Here is a 17,871-nt window from a genome sequence, read left to right on the forward strand (position 1 = left end):
AAGGGGCCTTAAAGCACAGCTGGTGAGCAGTAACACTGGCAAAGCCAGTCCAGCAAATCTAATCCTAAAGTTTAAACTCTTGTCGAGCCATTTTGGGAACCCATAGCTGACCACTATTATGCAGATTGTGTGTGTGTGTGTGTGTGTGTGTGTGTGTGTGTGTGTGTAGTCTTGCTATGTTGCTCAGCCTGGCCTCAAACTTAAGAATCTCCTGCCTCCACCTCCAGAATAGCTGGTATTATGGTAGTATTCCATTAGGCGTGGGTCCGTCAGAGGAAATCTCCATCTCTTCCCTCTATAATTTCTTTTTCCTATTTATTGATTTGTTCATTCATTTACCCGGCTGTCTGAGCGTATCATATATGTATACAATGAAATAAGGACATATCACCCCATGTTCCTCCGCATGCTCCCTGCGGACCCCTACTTACACCTCTCGACTTCACCATCTCTTCCTCCTCTTCTCAACCCTGAATGCTGTGATTAATTTTGTGTTAGTCACCAGGGTTCTTTTGTGGGGGACAGGACACAATAGCAGATGCCTGTAATAGTTGATATTGAGTGGAAAGTCTGTATGCAAAAAACTCAAGCAGCAGGACATGGGTGTCAAATTCAGAACAATATAATTTATTAATTTTGCACTTGGATAACTGTAAAACACACACACACACACACACAAGAAATTTGATTCTTATTTAGAATACTGCCATGATCTGGTTGAGCATTAGAAATTTTGTTTTAAAATAGACCAACAAATTTATTTTGAATTTTAATATTCTAAAATAAAAATGCGTTGTATCAAAATCGTGATCATGTAGAAAACTGTAAACACCGTGATTCAAGTCAACGCTTCTGTGCTTTGAGTTGCAGCAGGTGCTCGGAGGGTACACGTGACTTCACTTGTCCGTGACGAATCGGCTCTGCTCCCTTCTGACTTTTTCAAGGCTTTCGAAGGTGATCATTCCTTTTGGCAGCTCCAACTTAGCCTTTTCTGTTTCTAATATGTCTTCGGCTTCCCCTTAAATAAAAGGCAGAAGTGTGTAAGACCGCGGAGGGGTCATCAGCATTTTGGGAGAAGGCCTGATTGCTGTTACTGGGGCACATTGCGTGTGACACTCTGTGTCCGCGACCTTACATCCCAGAGCTAAGTGTTTCATCTGTTTCACTCAGGAGAAGGAGGAAGGCACCACTCGGGGAAACACAATGACGGATTCTGGAAACCCAGCTGTAGCTGGGTGTCGTGGTACACACCTATAACTCCAGCACTCAGGAGGTAAGACAAGAGGACGATGAGTTCGAGAGCAGCCTGAGCATCACGGGGAGACCGTGCCTCAGAAACAATGAAGGAGAAATGAAAAATGCACGGTGGGGGTGGACAGAACTACCTGGGCTTGACCAATACACAACACATACATGCAAACAATTGCAAGTTAACACTAACAATAAATAAGCTGTCTGCAAAATGAAGAACACCTATAGAAGTTATTAGAATTCTTTCCCAAAGGTTTAAAATGCCCACATTTTCCAGCTCCTGGTCTAGAGATCAGGGTAAGCCTTGATTTGGTGTTTGCCAGTTTCCACCATGTACACGCTCCCACCATGACCAACCTCAAGCCACCAATGGGATGCTGCTGAGGCTGAAGCTGTGCCTGCACTTCGTTGTATCTGCATGCTGCTTCTACAGTGGCATAATGCAGATGCAATTGATATAAGTAATTATCATTGTATAGAATGGAAAAATAATTAGAAACAGACAAGTTCTGGGTGCTTAATACCCTTGTTTTAAATGTAATTTAGTGTTTGTTAGAATTATAAGTCTGTATACGCCTATTTAATTTAATTTTAGTAAACAACTATGCCTCTCATCCACCATGCAAAATTTGTCAAGTCAGTTCTTATGAGCTGGCAGGAGCTGACTTTATGCCACCCTTTTGGAGGGAGCAGAGATGTTCGTCATTAGAGTCTTTGGAAAATGATCCTATCAGAATCTACATAAGTCTAGAGTTTATAAGGAGGGGATGCATGTGTGTGTGTGTGTTCATGTGTGTACGCTTGCATGGAGAAGCCAGAGGTTAACCACCAGTGTCCTCAGGCATTATCTACTCTGTGATTTTTTTGTTTTGAGACAGTGTCTCAGACTGGCCTGGAGTTTGCCAAGTAGGCGAGGCTGGTTAGTCACGGAGCTCAAGAGATCTGCCTGTCTCTGCCTCCCTGGTACTGAGATTACAAACTTGCACCACTACACCCAGCTTTTTCACGCGGGTATTGGGGGTTGAACTCAGACCCTCATGCGTGCTCAGCAAGCACCTTACCGACTGAGCCATCTCCCAGCCTTGAGAGGAGATTTTTTTTTTATCAGAACTGGACATTTATTACTTAGAGGAGAGAGAGAGAGAGAGAGAGAGAGAGAGAGAGAGAGAGAGAGAGAGAAGGGAGAGAAGAAGAGAAAAGAGAGAGACAGAGAGGAGAGAAGGGCCCGAGAGCTAGAGGAGATCATGAATCAGAAGATTAATTAGGAAGCAAACTAGTTTAGGAAGACTTACTTTTCATTCTTTGCAGAAGAGTTCCGTAGCCCAGGTCATACTGGTAGGTGAAGATAAAGCTGAGGGGAACGATAGGAATAAGCAAGGCTGGCTTCTTCTGCTTTATCGCGCTGTTGTTTCAGAAACAGAAAGATGGTATCACAATGATAACCAGCACACAAATATCTTTTCTTTTAAAAAATATTTATTTATTTATTTATTATGTATACAATAGTCTGTCTGTGTATATGTTTGCAGGCCAGAAGAGGGCACCAGACCTCATTACAGATGGTTGTGAGCCACCATGTGATTGCCGGGAATTGAACTCAGGACCTTTGGAAGAGCAGGCAATGCTCTTAACCACTGAGCCATCTCTCCAGCCCCCAGCACACAAATATCTTGTCCTTGTAAGAAAAGCACCTGCTTTCTGGAAGAATGCATTCCACCTCTTAAATTATTTCATCAATCTGAGGCTTCTAGAGCAATTGACTTTCCTTGCCCAGCATACCTCACCAGAGTCTTTGCTAATCTTTTTTTGACTTCAAGGCTTTGGTTCCTCCTTTTAAAGAACACAAGGACACAGAGATACCATTCCGGACCTCTGGGGAGCCCTCTTTAACTTATAGACTAGAGAAAGACAGAAGGAACTGAAGGAGCTAAAGGCAGAAGGAGCTGTTACTACTCTTGTTCTGCAGAGAAAGCCACAGACGGTTGGGCTGTTTCTTTGTTTACATGAATACTGTTGGGTTCAAAGTCCTACCTCAGCCAACTTAACAGTGCTATGATCACGGCAAAGACTGGATTATTTCAAAAAGATTGTCAAGTAAATTGTAAACATACCCAGATGTTAAAGAGATGGTGGCAATGCCAAAAAAGGTTCCGAAATATTTGAGGAATTCCCGAGACCAGGCGATCTGCATGGCCATTTGTCGCTCCCTCATCTCATTCTGCATGGCCAGCTGCCTTTCCAGCTACGCACAAAAGACAAAGGGGGGTTACTCATCTTTCATCTAGGACGGGTTCGACCATCTGCTTTTCCTTCTTCATTCCTCTGGACGCGTGTTTTATCATTTAGATCACAATAGACTTTGACTAAGTCACTCTGAACAGCTCCGAGCAACTGTCCCTTGGCAGTGACAGCTCCTTCCACTGGGCACAGAACAGACAATGCTCCTGCTCGCTGAGGTCTTGACTGCATTTTTGGTGGACCCCAGCCCCAGATATGTTTCCAGCCTTTTCTGTTTTACGTCAGAAAAAAATCTACAGACCACTAAATGCACCCACCTTGCCCGCCTCTGTTGTTAGTATTTGCTTGGAAATCATTTTGCCTCCCATCCATGCTGCCTTCCAGATACACCCAACCACAAATGAAACGCCAGGTCCTCATCATACAGTGTGTGTGGAGGGGGAGTTGCTTTGAGGGGTCGATAGATCAATAGAGATCTTCGCTTGTCACCGCCTGTGCCTTGGGCCACTTTAGTCAGTGCCCAGAACACAGGACGCAATACCTGACTGGCTTTTCAAAGAAACGCACGGAAGCAGCGGCGGTAGCAAAATGAAAACCCAAGGCCGTGATTTGAAGAGTCTGAGTCTTCAGAGGGAAACCTGCTTTCTTCTTAGCCTCTTAATTCCAAACACCTGACAGTACAGATCACCAGCAAAGTTCAGAAACAGAAAGCGAGAGTTCGTGATGGAAGACCAATAAACAACGTGACTCGGTTTCCAGCCGTGTCCTCGGTCAGGCATGGCAGGAACTGAGAGGAGCATGGTGTGAGGATAAGGCCTGGCCACCTCCCCTTTGTGCCCCCTCCCCCATTACTCAGGAGAGTGTAGGCCAAACTCCAGTTGGGCCGGGAAGCCTCTAAACAAGGAGGATTCTGGGAGGAGGAAACCAAAGCAGAGAGACAATGGTTGCAGGGCAGGCCTGGGTTCAGAGCAGGCCTGAGACAGTTGGGTTAATCTCAGCTACCCAGGAGTCACTGAAAATTAGAAGCAGGTGGCATACCAGAGGGTCACTAAATCATAGAGCCAGGAGAACTCACAGCAGACACTTGGGTAATAATAAGTCAGAGGTGGTGGGAGAAGGTTTGGGTCTCAAGGGTCCACAGCATTGAAAAGTGTAGGTCACGGCCAGACTCACCTGGAGCATGATCAATGCCCTCAGAGCAAATCACCTCATTTCCCAGGCGGTTGTAAACAACAGCAGAGAGGTTTCCCTCAACTAGAGATGCCTTCTCTAATGGCCGTGCCACCTGAGGTCACCTAGACCAAACCAAGATTGTTCCAAGGAAAAGTAAACAGAGAAGGAGAAAGAGCAAGGACCAATTAAGGCACTTTGCCTTGCCAAAATTTGCCTTTATCAGTCTGAGTTCCATTAAAGATAAATAATATGCCTTTGTATGCAAGGATATTGAGTGTGCAACTCCATCTTTGCTAGATGACTTATTTCCCAAACTCATATAATAATGCAGATCTCCCAAAGTGATATAAATACAGCAATTAATAATTTGCATGCATATAAAAAGGTATCTAAATTAAAAAAAAAAAGACAGAGAAAAGCCCAACATCAGTGGTCCGAGTTATAAACATCTGTGGAGTTCTTCAAAGTCCCAGTTCCTATCCCAGCACCCAGAGCAGTTAGTCCATGGAGGTAAGGTCAGCATAAGTTTCGTTTAACTTTATTTTATTTATTTCATTTTGCTGGCAGTCTAGGTTGTTCTGGAGTGCGGTTGGGATAGAGAACTACCGCCTAAGGGAGCTATCACAGGATAGTCCTCCCCCACCCCCCAGTAAACATTAAGCAGATAGAAGTCTGAAATTGATGGCTGGGAGCTTTGTAAAAATTGTGGGACTAAACACTATGATGTTGTGGTGAACACCAGACACCCTCTCCTTGTTGTATGCATAAAGCTTATGGTAGAGAGTAAACCCAATGTAACAAAAATTTTATAAATCAGCCAAGAAGTTAGAGGATGCCCAAGATGGGATGTGACAATGGCGAGATCCCGTGACTGCATGTCACTCCTGTCTCCACCTCCCTAGTGCTGGGATTAAAGGTGTGGGATCCCAAGTGCTGGGATCACCTTTGTGTGAGCAGTTTTTCTTTTAGACAGATTCAATCTCCTGTAGCCCAGGGTGGCCTGGAACTCACAAAGAGCTGTGTGCCTCTGTCTGGATTAAAGGTGTGTGCCACCACTGCCTGGCCTGTATAACTGAATAGGATGGCTGCTTTGCCCTCTGATCTTTCTCTGTGAGAGGCTTCCATTTCCATTCCGCCTCACTGACACACTAACACCAAGCTTTCCAGATATCTGGACGCTGTAAAGTTGTTTATGTGCGCCACCTAGTGGTACTGTGGAAAAATGCTCAGCAACAGGGGTTGAAAGAGGTAGTTTCTCTCCTTACCCCTCAAACTTCTCTTTTTCTTGTCTCCCCTCCCCCATTCTCCTCCCGCCACTCTTCCCCTCCCTCCCCCTCCTCCTTCCCCGTCTCTCCCTAACTGTGTCTCTTTTTGCTTGCTGTACTGGACCTCATGCATGCTAGGCAAACGCTCTATCACTGAACCATAGCCTCCAGCCCTAATACATTGTGTGAAATTCTCAAAAACGAATTTTTATATATTAAAAAGTCTTCTTTTTTTTTTTTTTTTTCTGGTTCCTGAGGGGAGAAACAAAGACCGCGTGCATACCAGTCTCCAGCCATCTATACAACTGTATAATCTCCTGAACCTGTGCAGGGACCCTACAATAGTTAACGTTAAATTCTCTGAATGGGAAGACAGACAGAATTCAACTGGTGTAGTCTGAACAAAGCTTTCAGTGAGGAAGGGAGGTTGGTCCAACTCAAGACACTGTCAGGTATAGTAAAATAATGTGTCATGTTTGTATGGAAAACTCAAGGTGACCAAATCTCTCCCATTCACGAACTCTGACCCTCCACTCAGGGGGAGGGGAGTTATAGAAACGGAAAGCTGGGGAGGAAGGTGGGAGATTGCAGTTGAGCTGCAGGGAGTCCCTTGCCCAGTACACCGGCACCCACTGCTGGACACGGCTTCCAGGTCCTCCCGACTTTGGTTTGCTAAAGCTGCCTCTACCCCAAGAGGGCCACAGCCCGGCTAGTTCATGCAATAGATTTTTTTTTTTTTATCTCAGTTCTAGAATCTAGAAATCCCAAATCAATGGAGTCGAATCCTTGACCAGCTATGAGGAGACCTCTGCTCCTGGCTTGGAGATGACTCTGTCCATATTTGGGGCACATGACCAAATTTCCTCTTAAAAATTACCAATGTATCAGATTAAGGTCCACCCTAAGGATTTATTTTAACTTGATTACATCTTTGAAGACCCTGTCTCCAAATGAAGTCATATGAGGGCTAGGATTCCAGCATACAAATTTTGAGGGGACTTAATTCAGACAGTAACTGAAGGGTCCGAGAGGCGAGACAACCATGGCTTTTTTTTTTTTTCTGAGTTTTGTTTAAAATAAGTTTTGTTCTGTGGAAGCCTTGTGATCTTGTGGTGTGACATCTCCACTGTGGGCTGGGGAGTCCCAGACAGGGACAGGTACAAGGGAGGGGCCTGTTGGCTGGTCAACTGAAGATGGTGTATTTGAAGGTGCAGGGGTCAGGTCCTACCTCACCTTCCCTCCGCTGTGTGCCAGTGAAGGAGTCACTGCTCTAGAGAAATTTTCATCCTGTCTCCTCCCAAATGAGAGAAAGCTGCTGGCTCAAGAGGGGCTGGGTTCCTAGGCTGGGCTTGCCATTGGTTTAGATAAACTGAAAAACGGATGACCTCGAGGCCGCACCTGGAAAATCTGCTCACTGGGATTGACTGTTCCCTTGCCTCTGGTCAGTCAGGTGACTACCAGGGACCACGAATACCCCTGCACATCCTTGAGGGGTGGATCAAAAAAGTCAGGCCCTCACTACTGCAGCCATCTTTGCTTGTGTGTCAGTGAACAGCCCCACAGAATGAAACACAGCCTCCGCTCTTCTCTTGCTCCTGGTTCATGGTAAAAGCCGTGGATTCCCCTCCACTTGGGGTTACCCATGCGTGACCTCCATCCACAGAGTGCAGCGCACCCGCTTAGACTCATGCCCATCGCTGTCTCCTCTGTGAACTTTGAGCAGCATGAGGAAGTGACACCAGCAATACGCTCAAGCAGCTTCGGAGCAGTGACGAAGTCCTCTGACGTAGGACTCTGTAACTTCCAAGAGGAATAAACTCCCCAAGTCTTCACAGAGCCTGAGGTCATGTGGGCCCATTAAGAATGAAACTCCCGTAGTTTCCACGCACAGGTGGCTCAAGTTCCTGACATACTGGGCTGATTCCTATACTGTGGTCACTTCTGGTCACTGCTCCGTTACAGGAAAAAAAACCAACCAAACAAACAAACAAAAAAACCCGCCCCCAAACGAACTTGCCCATTCTTTCAATTTTTCCATTTCCCCCAAAGAAATAATTGTCCTACACAGAAACTCTTACAAGTCTTTTATAGCAATTGGGTATAGTGGCAGATACCTATAACCCTAGCACTGAGGAGACAGAGGCAGGAGGACCAGAAGTTCAAGGCCTTCTTAGTCGACATTACCAGTTTGAAGCTGACCTGGGCTATATGAGACCCTAAGTTAAAAAAAAAAAAAAGATTTTAATAGCAATGACAGCAACACCCAATCTAAGCAAGAGGCATTATATTATACATTCTGTATGGCATACATTCTACGTACTGTGTGTAATTTTTCCTTCCTGCAGCTTCTCTGGAGGGCGCATTGGCTCTAGGGTACAGACCGGGAGAGCGAGGACAGACTGTGCAGGCCATCAGGCAGATATGGATTCAGTCTCAGTCTGGCTTACCTCTCATTTGCACTGCCCAAGAGTAGTGCTGTCTGCTCTTGCGGCCATAACAGACCACAGGACCTTCATGATCTCTGTCTAAAATCTTTTTTTTTTTTTTTAAGAATTATTTATTTATTATGTATACAACATTCCTTCCATGTATGCTTGCAGGCCAGAAGAGGGCACCAGATCTCATTACAGATGGCTGTGAGCCACCATGTGGTTGCTGGGAATTGAACTCAGGACCTCTGGAAGAACAGTCAGTGCTCTTAACCTCTGAGCCATCTTTCCAGCCCCTCTGTCTAAAATCTTAGCCAAACAATTTGGGACTAACTTCTCAACTTTCAGCTGTGAGTTACAAAATTTTAAAATTACTTTGACAACTCACATTAGGCAATTCAGCAATCTCTTTGATTTTCTTCTAAACAGCTACTGTATAACCCAAGGTCAAGTGTACAGTCTATAGCAGGTTCCCAATGCCACTTTAACAAATGATTATCTGAGGCTAAAGGGCCAAAATGGGCTAGCATGGCTCTGTCTTTCTGGAGGCAGCAGGGGAGAATCGGCTTCTTTGTCTTTTTCAACTTATTGAGGCTGCCTGCCTCTTTTGGCCCTGACTCCCATCTTCAAAGTCAGTAGAGGGCTGTTCAGCCTGGCTTTGCAGTTAAGATTTCTATGTGTAGCACAATATGACATCTTTGAATTCTCCCTCCCTCCCTCCCCCACTCCCGCACCCCCCCCCCACAAGAGTCTCCTTAAAACGCCTCTGGGAATACAATGAACCCATATGGATAAACCAGAATAGCACCTCTTTATAGGAACACACAGTAAAGCCCCTTTCCGTGTAAGGTGTCATAGTCCAATATAGCCACAGGTTCTAGGAATCCCGGATACCTTGGGGGAAGGGTATATTCCGTTCATAATATACTCTAAACAATTCCGTGTGGTGTGGAAGTTTTGAAACAAGTATCTGGATGGGGGGTGTGGGCCATTCGCCAACTAGGCAATCGTCCACTTCATCTTTGAGGATGGTGCCCAAGAGCGTTTTCATTAGGGGTCATGGGGAGTCCAAGAGAACACACCTCTAGAACACCATTCTAGAAATTCTATGTGATTGGAGCATACCATTTTAACTAACACGTACCTGAAGTTGGCTGTGCATGACCGTGAACTCCCTTTGGTTTTTCATGTTCTCATTCATAGATTTGGAGAATATAAACCCCATCTTGACCTAAAGCAGGAAAACGCAAGGCAACTTTAAAGAACTGGCCCTGTGCATCCTTATACAGGCCCGAAGTTATGCTCAACAAGGTAAAAGGAGAGGAAAAAAAAAATGATTCAGAGACTAGTGTAAATACTTACTAGCTGTTTAACCTCAGGCATACTTACCCGGCCTGGCATCATTTACTTAGCCAAGAGCAGTCGATGGAAATAATTTCCCATCTCTGTCAATACACAGCCCCATGTTTCCTCATGCTTCTCCCCACTATCCACCTTCTTACCGTCTGTGCAGTAGACAGTAAGGCCTTGCACCTGAGGATGCGTGTGCAGAAGTACTTGGGTCTGTCCCGCTGGAACTTGTGCTTTCTCAGGATGACACGCCTCACGGTCAGTGTATCAGTGCTCTTCCTGAGGTCTCACGCTCCTGTCCCCTCCTCGACACACATCTCATTCCCACCGTCTTGCAGCTGGTATCCCCTAGCTCTCCTCTCCCAGCCTTGCCCTCCTTCTCTCCACGTCACCGAGGCTCTCAAAAGGAGGGAAGTGAAGATGCTAACACGCTCTTGCAGGTACCACGGTCCTTGATAACCCCGGGCGTTGGTCTTCGCTTTCTTTCCACCTCGTTTGAGACCGTCTATTCCGCTTGTTGCTCATCTGTGTACACCAGGCTATCTGGCCGGGAGCCTTCCAAGGGTTTTCATGTCTCACCCCTGGGATTGCAGATTTTCGTTGATTCGGGAGCTTCCACCACAGGTCTTCACGATTATATGGCAAGTGCTTTACACATTAAACCATCTCTTCTGCCCAGAAATGTGTTTTTAAAATGACCACATTGTAGAGTTTCTCATCTCCTTCCAATGGAAGTTACAGCCCAATAAACTCATTGTAAGTTGGAAATATCATGGAGAAAAATGCATTTACTACACCTAATATACCGAACATTGTGGTTTACCTTAAATGTACTCACAACACTTACATTAGCCTACAGCTAAGTAGAGACATCTTTCTTATAATAAAGTGCTCAATCCAATTTATTTAGCATTACCACAAAGCTGAAAACAGAATGGTTGATCTGTTTTACTAGCCTGGAAATGATTAAAATTTGAAGTTCGTTTTCTTATGAATGCACGTTGCCTTTGTTTCTTCGATACCTTAAAAGCAGTGACTGAGCCACACAGACACACCCACGTCAACCACCTGCAGTTTGCATCTTATTATCAGTAACAACCACCTAAGAGGGCTGTAAACTGTAGGTGAGTCAGAACTCCTAATTGCATTCTAAATCCAAGTGAGTTAGTTATCGATTTTTCTTTCAGAAGACTAGAGGCTCAGGGAACACCACGACTTCTCCACTTTCTTCCACGTCGCTTTCGTTGGCTGTTGAATACACCATAATCTCGATGCTTTCCAGCCAGGATTTATGTCTATTCTGATCCCAGATAACAGCTGTTTCCACCTCTTTCCTCATCAGGAAATCCTGGGTCTAGAGTAATGCAGGAAGTGAGCGGGGGGGGGGGGGGGGGGGGGGGGGGGGGGGGGGGAGGGGGGGGGGGGGGGGGGGTCCCATCAGCTGGAATGTTTTCCCTATTAGGAGTGGGGGCTGAGGGTCAGTGAGTTCCGTGTATTCCGACAAAGAACACACCCTGGAATTACGTGGCCTTGAACTGGAATTACGGGGGGTGCAGAGCTGGGCAGAGGCTGAACTACAGACTAGGCCTGGGAGGTCCTGACGGGGGTGCAGAGCTGGGCAGAGGCTGAACTACAGACTAGGCCTGGGAGGTCCTGAAGATTCCTTCCTGCCTGCCTTTGTCCCACGCGGCACCCTGCTAGCAGACAGAGGACACTTGTCGGGGCAGGGGACCTAGCAGGTTACTCTGCTATCTCAGCAGTGACAGCCCAAGTGAGTCACTTCCAGCTGAGCTTGCAGGGGAAAGACTGTCAGCCATCTTGATGGTCTCTGTGGCTTCTACTTGACAAACACTTGCACAGAATAGGAATGATTCGACCCAAGAAAACAAGGCTACCCGGCACCCCTTGTTTGCCTTCCGCATGTAGGAGTGGAAGGTGGAATTTTTATGCCTGCTGCAAACATCTTCAAAGAAATCGACTGTTCTCTGGCACACACACACACACACACACACACACACACACACACAGATCCCAGTCCCTTGGCACACTCTTATTTATAAGGGGTGAGCTCTCCCTGGAAGTGGTGGGACCATCCACATGTCAGTCTTCCAGAGAGGAGAAACTCTTCGGAAAGCTAGGGTTCAGGCTTACCTCTTTCCAGGCCTTGCACTCTTGGACTTGGACTTTGGATGTGTCGGGGAAATCTCAGGTAGACAGGCTAAAGACAGAGGGAAACCAGGAACAGCGTTCAAATGCGTGTACCAGCCTTGTAACTTCACCTTGAACAGTGATTCCAATTCCTTCTCCCCTATACCCATCAAAGTCATTGGCACCCCTTCCCTAGGGTCTTCCAAATACCCTCAATTTTCTCTCTCCTAGAGACAAAATATTATCAACAAATGAATAAGAGTGGCCTCGAATCGACGTTATTACTGGTAATACAGGAAGCAGGAGTGCAGTGTGGGGGTGGCTTTTGGGGGGCATATTATTGCTCCAGCTTGCCAGCCATGATTGAAATTACTGTGGAAAGATACGTTTCTGGGGAATGTTGATTGCAAAAATCCCAGACAGATTTCCTCTGGTCGCCCTGGGAACCAAGATTTGATTTGGAAAGAGAAAGAATTCGTGACTTCTGTCATCCAGATTTATGCCCTGCTTTTTATTAATTAAACAGGACACAACATCACAATCATTCTCAATTAATCTTCCAAACTATATTCCCTAGCAAACTTAAGCGGGAAGCACGGAGCCTCTGAGGGTGTTTCCCGTCATTGTTTCCACTCTGGCTCTGAGGAACCAGTTTCCTGTCATTTAGGTATTTCGCCTAGAGTTATCCCATGTCCCTGTCCACGGCACTCTGCAGACTTTTCCCAACTTGGTGACAATGCTAAGGAGAGCTCACTCTCGCTCACAGGGCCGGGTTGGCAATATCTGTCAGCCTCGGGGGCATTAGCAGAACCCAGAGCCCAGGCCTTCTCTGCCCCAGCTGGAGCTGCAGCTGTGCAGGGGCCTTGCAGCCCGAACCAACCCTCCCTCCCTGCCGCCGGCTGCAGAGGCACTCACACGACTCGGTGCTGGGACGGTGACCACAGCGGAGGCCCCTAGTCAGAGCCCCTGATCGATCAGGGCAGGACTGTGCTTTGCTTGGCAGAGCCTAGGGATTGGCTGGTTATGACAGCGGGTTGCTCTCTTCAACCAATCAGAGTGGCCTTTGGATCGTTTAAGGGCTCCGGTTCCCGAGGCCTGGGGTGTCCTTCCGGTGCCGGCGCCGGGGTGCCTCGAGCAGAGAGGTGGGTGGGGCGGGTCAGAGCCGCCGATTGCGTCCTGCACCTGTCGCAGGGCTTTGAGGGAAAGTCGAGGAAGCAGCACGGAAATGCTGTTTCAAGTCCTCCGAGACCCGACCCTGTAAAAATGCCGCCATCAAATGGCTTAAAGGTAAACAGGAGACAAAAGTAAAACAGTGATCAGAAGAATTTCCATGTAACCTTTTGCCCTTCCCGTACTACGTACTCCTGCCAGCGATGTCTGTCTGGAGGAAGGCTCTCCAACCTCTGAAGAAACACCCGAGGACCCATTAGCACTCTTACCCTTGCTACCCAAGGGTTTGTGGGAACAGCGAGTGCCTCACAGGCTCTTTAGGAAGAGCCCTCTGCCTCGACCTTGGCTGACCACACCGCAGAGAAGGCGCCTACCCTCTTTCAGGCCCAGACCTCCCAGGCCTGTGTAGATGCCCTCGACCTCAGTTCTCTGTATTCTGACTTCTAGATTCTCCATGTCAAACATGATTTGTTCAGGAGCCGGATGGGAAAATTGCAACAATATATTTTTTCTTTCTGTTTGTGGGAGCAGGTGTACTACCAAGAGTAAAAGCTGAGCAGCAGATTCCTGATAACGTTTCTGCGTGTAGACAAACCAGGCCTTGATTCCGTCTGGTCTGCAGTAGGACTGAAGCCATCTGATTGTGGTATAGTGAGGGCTAAATGAGAAAACAGACTTAGATGCAGGCACGGTGTTCAGCCCTTGGATAGCAGTCAATAGCTCAGAGCTGGCAACAGTTGGAGCTTTGTCACCTTTCGTCTTGAAGGGCCCAGGAAGAGAGGGTGGTTACTAAAGCCAGGTGAGAGCTGGCCCTTAGGCAAGAATGCCTGACAGGAATGTTCAGCAGAGGAAGCCGTGCCCATCTTTGGGCTGGGGCTGAGAAGGTGAGAAAGGCAACCTTAGGAGACACAACTGTTCTTGTGTCCACAGATGAGCACCAGCGGAACCAGATATGTTAAGCAAGCAGGGTTGTACCTTCAAAGGGAGAGACGTCTAAGCCGTTTTCTGCCCAGAGGCTGGGAGCGGAGGTAGTTAATAGCCTGGTGACCTTTTCTTTATCTGTGTCACTGAAACCACATCAGATCCTCCCCCAGACCCCTATCATGAGCTTGTTCTTCTCAATCTATAGAACCTATATTTATGGATGATGTCACATGCAAGTAATCTACAGAACCCATCTTAATTTATTTTCTATCTTTTAAGACTTGATTATTTTGGGACAGTTCCCATAAACAAAATGGTCTTTACTGGCTTCTTTTACTTTGACACTATTTTCCATGTTCATCTAAGTTATAGTGCAGGGACTGGTGAGATGGGTCAGTGGGTTGATGGACTTACCACCCTGGGACCGAGTTCTAATCCTGGGATTCACATGTGGAAGGAAAAAACCCATCATACTGCAAATTGTCCTTTGACATCCATAGGAGTTCCATTCATGAGTATGCACTTGTACACACACACACACACACACACACTAAATAAATTTGAAACAAAAATTAAACAAATAAATTATAGCATGAATCATTGCTCCATTTCTTGCTGGGGCTAAATAATATCCCAATATGTGGATATAGCACATTTGGTGTATTCATTCAGAATTGATGGATATTTTGGCCTCTTACGAAAAACATTGTTAGTTTTGTGAACATATTTTAAATTATCTTGGGTGTATTTGTAGGGGTAGAATAGCTGGGGCATACAGTGAGTCAGAGTTTAACTGAGTGGGCTGAAGAAGCATCCAATGTGCTTACAGCTTGACGGCAGTAGATAAGGACACTCGTTTCGCTGGTATTCGCTGGGTAGCAGCCACCAGAGCCAGAGCTCCAGGTTCGAATCCCACTTGTATCATTTCCTGTCGTGTAAACTTTGACAAGGTACATGAGCTGCAGGTCTCCATTTCAGCACCTTACAAGAGAGCCAACTTCAGGAACTAAAGCTCCTAAGACCGTTCTCCAAGTTGGGTAGTCTCGTAGGTAGACGAGAGTCTGACATTTTTAAATACGACCTGTTTTACGATCACTGATACTTCTAATCGTGTGATTGTGGCATCTTATTAATCAGTTTCATCTTATTAATCTGATAGCTTTTTTTTTTTGATGATGCTCAGCTTGTCAAGGTTAGTCACTGAAACGCAGTAACTGAAGATGACAGTAATGGAAGAGGGGGCAGAAAGTGGAGGAAAGCTGTTCTGAGCAGGGGCCGTTACAGCTCAGAGGGTAACCTGAGTCGGAGGAGGCTTCACGTGGTCCACTGGAAGCATCGCATAGCACGCATAGCATCCCAAGAGTCATAAGCCTGACTGGGGACGCGCGAGGGGAGATTGATACGGGTGTGGACTCTCTTCTCTCCCAGCTGTATGTAAATACTCTGCACAGATGATGAGCAGGAAGCTCATAGATGATTCTCCTTTGGGGAGCTTTTCAGTTGTGACGTCACAGTACCATTTGACTAAAACCCTGCTAACTTCCTCCTTCTGGAACCCGTGCAATTCACATGACCCTGTTCTCAACCTGTCCATCTCAGGCTCCTGTCCCAAGACCTGCAGCCTGGTCCCCTCCTCTGATAACCACCACCACCTCCTCCTTTTCTTTTTTCTCCTTCTCCCCCAGAAAATAGTCTCTAAACTCTAAGAGCTGCGGCTGGAGAGAGCGCTCATCCAGGTAAGGGCACTGGTTGCTCTTCCAAAGGACCAAGGTTTGGTTCCCATATGGCGACTTATAACTATCTGTAACTCCGCTCCCAGAAGGCCTGACAGCCTTCTGTCGCACAGACATATACGCAGACCAAACACCCATGCATATAAAGTCAACAAAATTTAAAAAGTAAAATAAAATGGTTTGCCCTATTACATTTGATATCCCGACACACACACATATACATACCTGTATATTTATATGTGTGTATATAGACCCTTTGGCTTTCCATTCCAATTTCTGGCATACAATTCTTAGAAACCTGTTATAATTGTCTGTCTAATAAGGGTGCTTGGTAGTCTTTTGTTCTGATATATGACCACATAGCTACCAATTCTTGGGAATTTCCTGAGAGATAGACATGTCCTTCATTCCAGTGAAGTCACTTTTGGTGAGTTCCTGTTTTTGACCTTGTCATCAGAATGACTAGACTGTGGGCAGAAAGAGCTTGACACTTTCACCCCCACCTCCTGTCCTCTGCAGGAGGGAGAAGGGCTGGAAGCTGAACTGATGGCTGAAGTCTCTATGAAAATTCTCTGAGCTATAGCTTCAAGCAGCTGGGCTGCAGACCATCTGAAGGGTCCTGGAGGGTAGTGAACCCAAAGAGGAGCACGGGAGCTCCCTCCGGCTCCCACCTGACCATACTTTGCCCTGTGTACTCTTTCATCTGTATCCGTGGTGATGTCCTTTATAATAAACTGATTCTCATAGGTAAACTGTTTCTCCCAGTTTGTGAGTTACTTTAATTAAACAAACCAGAGGGAGTCATGGAAATCCTAATTCATCACGAGACCATCAGAAGCTCTGGATGCCTAGACTTAAGGTTGGCATCTGCCATGTGGGGCTTCCCCCTTGGACTTGTGGGGTGCGACTTTACTTCTCCACAGGTAGTGCTGGAATTGAATTGAAGTATAACGCCATCTCCTCAAAGCTCCTGGCTTCCATGAACACAGGCTCCTCAGGCTGCCTTCTTCAGCTGGCTAGAGTGTTGTCTGTAGAACACCATCACAGACTCCTCTAGCTGAAGCTATCCCATGGACGTGCATACAACGAGAATCCAACCTTCCTCCTCCGGCCACAGCAATGCTCGCTCCCAGAATCCACCAGGCTTCTCACCTTCACAGCGCATGCCAGTTCCTCCTTCCGTTGAGCCTGCCCCTCCTGCAGATGGCTCATGATTCTCTCCAGAATTTACTGTGTGCATTTCCTCACCGTTGCTGGTTAGTCTTCATCGTCAGCTAAGCAGAACATGAGCGGTAAGGAGGTTTCTGTCTGCCCCAGATGAATAGGGTAGGTGAGATAGGAGCAGGAAATGAAGACATTAGAGATGACCCACGTGTTCTCCTCTTCAGTCTTAGCTAGCCACTGGTTTTCTCTTGTCTGAATGTTTCTCTTTATTTTGTCCAAATCAGAAAACTGATATTATTTTCAGGGCTGCTTCTCCCTTACTTAGGTTATTTGGGCTTATTCAATAGGTTTTGAAACGATAAAATAATTTTTTTTAAATTAAAATCACGTCCTATTTTTCTCCTTCTGGAGGATCCCAAATTCATTAAGGAGCGTGATCGACTTCATGGGAAAATGAGCGTCTGAGGTGTGGGGCAGGTGGAGAGGTGAGGGTATTTTTCAGGACGACTCACATGCAAATCAGTGCGAGCAGCAGGTTGAGCCTTCTGCAGTTCCCAGGGGCAGCCCTGGGGGAGGGCGAGTTTCAGTTACCTCCGGCCTTCTCTGTTGACTCTGTGCGTCGACCCTCAGCAATGCTTTTGTAAAAACAAACAAAAACAAAACACCTCCCCCTTGTAGCTTTAAAAATGATTCACGTGGTAAGAAACTACTCAGGGACTATGACTTAATTCTCACTTGTCAAATCATTTAGCTAAAGAACTCAGCTAAACAGTGAGTCTCTAGAGTGAATTTTTTAAATAGTTTTTTAAATTAATTAATTTATTTATTATAGATTTCTGCCTCCTCCCCGCCACCACCTCCCATTTCCCTCCCCCTCCCCCAATCAAGTCCCCCTCCCTCGTCAGCCCAAAGAGCAATCAGGGTTCCCTGCCCTGTGGGAAGTCCAAGGACCACCCACCTCCATCCAGGTCTAGTAAGGTGAGCATCCAAACTGCTTAGGCTCCCACAAAGCCAGTATGTGCAGTA

General features: G+C 46.4%; 1 protein-coding gene across 1 annotated transcript; it reads right to left on the reverse strand.

Moving 5' to 3' along the window:
* Positions 1 to 606: 606 nt before the first annotated feature.
* Plgrkt (plasminogen receptor with a C-terminal lysine) lies at positions 607 to 12,905 on the reverse strand. The gene is made up of 6 exons (XM_050160160.1): positions 12,770 to 12,905; positions 11,858 to 11,924; positions 9,501 to 9,587; positions 3,363 to 3,493; positions 2,544 to 2,653; positions 607 to 1,018 (listed from the first exon to the last, which is right to left on the reverse strand). Exons 3-6 carry the CDS (start codon positions 9,579 to 9,581, stop codon positions 897 to 899), a joined length of 444 nt encoding a protein of 147 aa, XP_050016117.1. The 5' UTR covers positions 9,582 to 9,587; positions 11,858 to 11,924; positions 12,770 to 12,905; the 3' UTR covers positions 607 to 896.
* Positions 12,906 to 17,871: the final 4,966 nt, after the last annotated feature.

The sequence above is a fragment of the Alexandromys fortis genome, unplaced genomic scaffold (genome assembly GCF_014885135.2).
Source record: "Alexandromys fortis isolate MF-2015 unplaced genomic scaffold, M_Fortis_MF-2015_v1.1 scaffold_10, whole genome shotgun sequence".
In the NCBI taxonomy this organism is placed as follows: Eukaryota; Metazoa; Chordata; class Mammalia; order Rodentia; family Cricetidae; genus Alexandromys; species Alexandromys fortis.

What these genes read in the sequence shown, in the direction of transcription:
- Plgrkt (XM_050160160.1), bottom strand. Translation starts at nt 9,581, where the DNA reads ATGGGGTTTATATTCTCCAAATCTATGAATGAGAACATGAAAAACCAA. An exon ending in TCATGCACAGCCAACTTCAG is followed by an intron (nt 3,494 to 9,500) that starts GTACGTGTTAGT and finishes TTTTGTGCGTAG; the next exon opens with CTGGAAAGGCAGCTGGCCAT. An exon ending in ACCATCTCTTTAACATCTGG is followed by an intron (nt 2,654 to 3,362) that starts GTATGTTTACAA and finishes CTGAAACAACAG; the next exon opens with CGCGATAAAGCAGAAGAAGC.